Raw genomic sequence first — 6,195 nt, forward strand, 5'->3', positions numbered from 1 at the left:
TACGGTTTCTGGCTGTGAGCCCTTGAATATGCTACTTAACATTTCTAATAAGAGTAGTTTCCTTTCATTGAGCCCAGGCTGAGGGTCAGGGAGGCACTTCACAAACTCCATTTTTAACGCATATGACAGTTCTGGCAGATAGTTGCTATTATCCCCATTGTATAGATTGTATCACTGAGGTCCTGTGAATCAACGAGGATTGCAACCAAGTTCCCATGCTCTTACCATCACATCCTCCTGCAGTTTCAACCTCTTTCCTATGAAATGGAATTAAATGATGCCATCCTTCAAAAGAATGACATGGGGCAACACAGATAACATGCCTGTATGAATCAAGCACATGTGTTTACACACTAAACAGTGGCTCTTATTATTATGAAAGAAAGTAACATGGGGGTCCATCACAGTGCCTTCAGTGCTACATGACTTAAGAGGAGGAAGCAGTTCTTTCCAACCAGAGAGGATCTCTGGTTTCTTGGTATCTGAGTGGGGCCTTGAGAGAAGAAATATGCTCGGGCGTGTGGCAATGATCGGTGAGTGTGGGAAATAAGAAAACCTTTCTAAGTGAATTTTTAAAGCACAGAAATAGAAACTGTCATGGTTACCTGTGATTTTTTTTTTTTTTTTTAATTTCCTGAAAGAACTACAAAAGTTCAACTCCCAGCTTTTGGGAGAAAAAAGGAAACCAACCATGAATTTTTCCAGGTTACTTAGGATTATAGTCTCAGAGAAGGTAACAGCCCACCCTCTTTCCTAGGTAACACCCTGATTCTAGACAAGAGGGACAAAGACAGTAGCAGGAGACTGGAGAAACCAGCTTCTGGAAATGAGAGTCTCCAGCCCCTTTCTCATCCCCTTTCCAGTGTCCCAGACCCTATACCCCTTGAAAACGAGTGCAGTCGGCCTGCTAGTCTGGTTCCAGCTGAATCATTTACACTAAATATGTATCGATAAGTATAACAAAACTCACTTTATTGCTTATATATAAAAATGAGTGGGTTTTTCTGCCACATCTCCCTGTGAGCAAACAGATGGACTTAAATATATATATATGAACAAGAACAGGCTCACAAACCACAGAGATGTCAAACGTGGCTATGCTGTATAAAGCATGCAACCTAAATTTACAGAAGAGCTTGCTTTCATTTTTGAAACACAGTTTCTCTTTAAGAGCCTCAGCTGTAAAATATGGAAGAAGTCTTTTGTTAGTCACTTTCACATTTTTTTCAAGTTCAACAAAACAGATAAATACCAAGTTCAGAGTAAATCCCACAAGAGAGCTAGAGAAACAGTGAGAGGAAAGAAGGAAAGAGAAGTTGTGACTTAACAACAAAAAAAATACCAAGTCAGTCTAAGACAACCAAAAAAAAAATAGTCTGTGTATCACAGCCCTCCCCTTTGAAGAAAGTCTCACAACTTATTTTGCCATAGAGGAAGAAAAATGTTACAATATCTCGTGAACCAATCAGCAACGCTGAAGGCCTCAAACCAGGAAACCTTTAAAGTGTAGTATTTTAAATTGTGCAAGTGAGACTTCAGTCTCTCAGCGAGTGTTTCTTCCCTGTGCTTGCAGGATGGAAAAGCAGATGTGAAGTCCCTCATGGCGAAGTTTAACACCGGGGGCAACCCCACGGAGGAGGTCTCCGTCAACAACCGGCCCTTCAAGGTCCCAGGACAAAACTCCCCTTCAGGAGTCCAAGCCAAAAAGAACTTGTTCAACAACCAAGGAAATGCGAGCCCTCCTGCAGGACTGAACAACGTGCCCAAGTTTGGATCCCCCAAGCCACCTCTGGGGGTGAAACCTTCTCCTGAGGAAAAGCCTGACAAGGAGCCCAAGCCCCCATTTCTAAAGCCAGCGGGAGTGAGTCCCAGGTTTGGACCACAGGCTAACTCGGCCACCAGAGACTCCGAGGTGAAAGCAGGATTTCTGAAACCTGTAGGCCCCAAGCCCATCAACTTACCAAAAGAAGATGCCAAACCTGCGTTTCCCTGGCCTCCTGGGGCTAAACCTTCACTTGCCAGTGTAAACCAAGACCATGACTTAAAACCAGGCCCCAAGCCGGGGTCAATGCCTCCAGCCCTGGAGAATGAACCAAAACAAGTCTTGTCAAAGTTGGCTGGGGCAAAAGGCAAGTTTCTGTCAGCCTCACAAGATCTGGACCCCAAGCCCCTCTTCCCCAAACCTGTCTTTGGCCCGAAGCCACCCATGAGTACAGAGGATCCCCAGGAAGATGAGAGCCCCACCAAGACTGCGGCTCCACAGAGAGGGCCCCTGGTCCCCCTGGCAGCCAAGGCCAAGTCTGGCCCTTTGAAACCAGCCAGGGAAGAGCCAGAGAATAAAGAGCACGGAGGTGAGACGTCAGTATCTCCTTTTCCTGGAGTTGTTCTGAAACCTGCTGCAAACAGAGGGGCCCCCGGAGGCCTCCCAAAAAATACTGAAGAGAAAAGAGAAGATAGGAAGATGGATGCAGCTAAGAACATCTTCCTGAACAAAATTACTCAGGAAGAGTCGGCCCCTGGGGCTCCTCCTGCCAAGTTCTTGAAGACCCCTTCGAAGCTGACATCGACAGGGCCCTGGAGCCAAAATCAAGACAAGGAAAAGGGGGACAAGAATTCAGCGACCCCCAAGCAGAAACCCCTGCCTTCCTTGTTTACCCTGGGACCCCCTCCACCAAAACCCAGCAGACCACCCCACGTTGACCTGTCGAAATTCCGGAAAGCCACTTCTGGAAACAGTGAGTTCTTTTCTCCTTTGTTATTTCATATGTTTTGCTTCCCATCAGAGGGTGTTCTAGCTTCTGGGTAAAAATTTGTAACAAGGAATGATGTAACAAAATTTGTAACAAGGAATGTAACAAGTACGCCTGTGTCTATGATGACTTTTTCTTGGTTTCTTTTTTCTGGTATGGGACTTCTGAAAGTGTTGAAATCCTTAGTTCTATTCTGTGAGGAAGTGCCTTGAGGGGGCTGGTTTGGGGGCTTGGGGAGGAATACATCCATTTGATTACTAGGTAGTTTTGCTTAATGATGACCATTTCATTTACTTCTTTCGTTGGATTTCATTTCTGTTGAATTTAGAGTGAGATGTGTTCCCTCTAGTACCACAAAGGCATTAGAAGGTGAGCCAGCCTCCGAGTCAAGTGGCTGAGCCCGGGGGACATTTGACTGTCACGGCTGCAGGGTGCCCTGGCATCCAGCGAGTAGAGCCCAGAGACGCTGCTAGCTCCTCCCAACAAAGAATTATCCAGGCCCGCATGTCAACCGTGCAGAGGTTGAGAAACCTTGTCACAAATGATTTTAAATGTCCACAAATTTATCATGTGTCTCCTAATTCCAGTATTCAAAGAAGAGATGCAAAGGACTCGTGAAATGGCACTTACTGTTTTATATTTTAGCTGTTGTTTTTCAGTCAGCATAAAGTTTTCTGAACATTCCTGATTGCTTAAGTAGTTCTTTAGGATAATAAGCCAGACAGAGGGACACATTATTTTCCTTCTGGGTAAATAGTTTAATTTTCTATCAGAGATGTTACCACCCTGCTATGGCATACAATAAAAGTTGATCCTGAATGACTTGGTAAAGATTGGTAACCCTCTGAGTGATGAAAGAAGCTCACTTATGCTTGAAATGATTAAGACTTTAGGCAAAGAATGTGCAATTGTTGTTTATCGTGAGAAAAGGAAAAGGATGGTTACAAGTGACCACACCACTACTAGATGTATCTTTTTTTACTTACAAGAGTGTGATCTATTTAAAGCAATTCTGAGTATAAAGGTAGTTTGTTTTATTTTGGTCCTGTAGAAGCATTTTGCAATATGTCACTTTCCTGAGATCAGTATTCTCTATGTCAAACCACAGATTACTAATCAAATGCCCCATTAATCACTCACATTGAAACAAGTTTGGAATAACCCCAGGATCATCTGTTTTCTAGAACAAGTCAGTCTTGTTCCACTTATGTCCTCATATGTCATCCATCATGTGCTAGTTCTAATACTGATCCATAACTCAGAAATGTTTGGGGTTTTTTTTTTTAATCTTCTAAAGGACGCTTTCTAATTCCCTGTCTTAATTTTTCTGTGCTTCAGGTAAAAATGAGCTATCATAACCACCATTTTATGGCTCTGACTTCATGTCAAAGAAACTGTCCTGATGCAAAATAGAAATCCTTGAGAGGTTTCTTCCACGTCCGCCATCTTTATTTCCACCGCACTGCCTGGTTTGAATGGTGGTACTCAGATGTCTGCTGTTGCACTATTGAAATGCCAGTGAAGCCCTCTTTGGGCTCTGTAGTCCCAGCAAGGTCAGCCTGGAGCTGATTTTCAGTGAAATACATCTTCCAGAGACTCAAGCAAAATTGCTTAGGAAGTCAAGTTGATCCTTGCCCTCTTTCTCCTTCTCCTTGCAACCCTGTCCCCATCCGGATGTGCCTCCCCACTGCTCAAGTGTCCCATGACACAGTTAAGACTCTAAATCTTCTCATCAACATACCCCAGCTCTACCCTCTGATCCCTTGATACATATTATGCTTCAAACTGTTCCCTCTTCATCCACCTCTTCCAGAAATCAAAACTCAATCTTTTATTTTTTTCTTTTGGTGGGAGGTGGGATTCTGAATTATTAGAAAAATATTTTATGTTGGAGTGTAGGTGATTAGCAATGTTGTGATAGTTTCAGGCAAATGGCAAAGGGACTCAGCCATACATATATGTGTGTCCATTCTCCCCCAGCCTCCCCTCCCATCCAGGCTGCCCCATAACATTGAGCAGAGGTCCCTATCCTAATACAGTAGGTCTTTATTGGTTATCTATTTTAAATATCGCAGTATATACATGTCAGTCCCAAGCTCCCTAGCTGGCTTTTCCCCCATCTTTCCCCCAAGGTAACCATAAATTCAAAACTCAATCTTCTTAATTTGAACTGACATCAAGTTGTTGTCAGTATAAAGCAATCCAATTCATAACTAATTCTGAGTAACACCCCTTTACAGCATTCACAATTTTAAAAAAGCATTTAATTTTTAACTTATTTTTTAAGTAGAAATTATATCTGACTCAAAAACAACAACTATAACATGATATATAGTGAAAAGAACTTTTAGTCAGTCCCCACCATTTGCTGGGTCTCCACAGAAACCACTCTTCTAATTGCTATATTTGTCCAAAGTTTCTTTATGCTTACCCAAGCAAATATAAATATAGATATTAATCCTCTTGCCTTTTACTGAAGAAATAAAATTCAGTATGCATTGCTTTGATCCTTTGATTGTATTTTTAAAATAAAAATACAATCCCTGCCTATCTTTACACATTTTAATAAGAGGTTACTGTTGAGCTGCATAATATTCAGGTACATGGATGACTCACCTAATTGATATAACAGTTTGTATTGTTTTTAAACTTTTGCTCCTCAAAACAGTGCTGCAGAAATTAACTTTGTATATGCGTCACAAAAATGAACACTTGTTTCCTGAACACAGAGACTTTCTTAATAGTCAGGTCTGCTGACTCCTAATCCCACCACTGCTATGGTTCCATACTAAGTAGTTTAGCATTCCATTTAGGAAGGATAAAAAAATACCAGAGTTTTAAAGTGTATCATAGTATTCAAATTAATTGAAGCTTCATCTAACTCTGTAGGTTTTCAAAACTCTAGAACTTTTTTCTTAACCTTCTACCTGATTCCTTCCTTTCCAGGTTCACGTTTAATTCCTTAAACATCTTTTCCAAATCTACCTTCCATCTTTTATCATCTTTGTCCAATATATCAGCCAGTAAGGAGACTTCCTGGTGGTCCAGGGGTTAAGACTGTGCTTTCCAATGCAGGGGGACACAGATTCAATCCCTGTTTTGGAAGCTAAAATCCCATATGCCTCACGGCCAAAAAGCCAAATCATAAAACAGAAGCAGTATTGTAACAAATTTAATAAAAACTTTAAAAATGGTCCACATTAAAAAAAAAAAAACCTTTAAAAATAAAAAGAATGCTTATTATTGATTGAGGACTTGTTACATATTAGATACACGCTGCTGCTGCTGCTGCTGCTGCTATGTCGCTTCAGTCGTGTCCGACTCTGTGCGACCCCATAGACGGCAGCCCACCAGGCTCCTGGGAAAGTCCATGGGACTTTCCAGGCAAGAGCACTGGAGTGGGGTGCCATTGCCTTCTGTTTATTCCTCCTAAGAAACCAATGGA

General features: G+C 42.0%; 1 protein-coding gene across 7 annotated transcripts in view; it reads left to right on the plus strand.

Moving 5' to 3' along the window:
- FYB (FYN binding protein) overlaps positions 1–6,195 on the plus strand; it is a 181,550-nt gene that overhangs the window by 79,136 nt on the left and 96,219 nt on the right. For all 7 annotated transcript variants that reach the window (XM_010853737.1, XM_010853739.1, XM_010853743.1 and 4 more), the window contains one exon: positions 1,574–2,735. In XM_010853737.1, coding sequence (XP_010852039.1) covers positions 1,574–2,735 — 1,162 coding nt within the window. The remainder of the gene's footprint in view (positions 1–1,573; positions 2,736–6,195) is intronic.

The sequence above is a fragment of the Bison bison genome, unplaced genomic scaffold, assembly GCF_000754665.1.
Source record: "Bison bison bison isolate TAMUID 2011002044 unplaced genomic scaffold, Bison_UMD1.0 scf7180017864331, whole genome shotgun sequence".
Taxonomy (NCBI): Eukaryota; Metazoa; Chordata; class Mammalia; order Artiodactyla; family Bovidae; genus Bison; species Bison bison.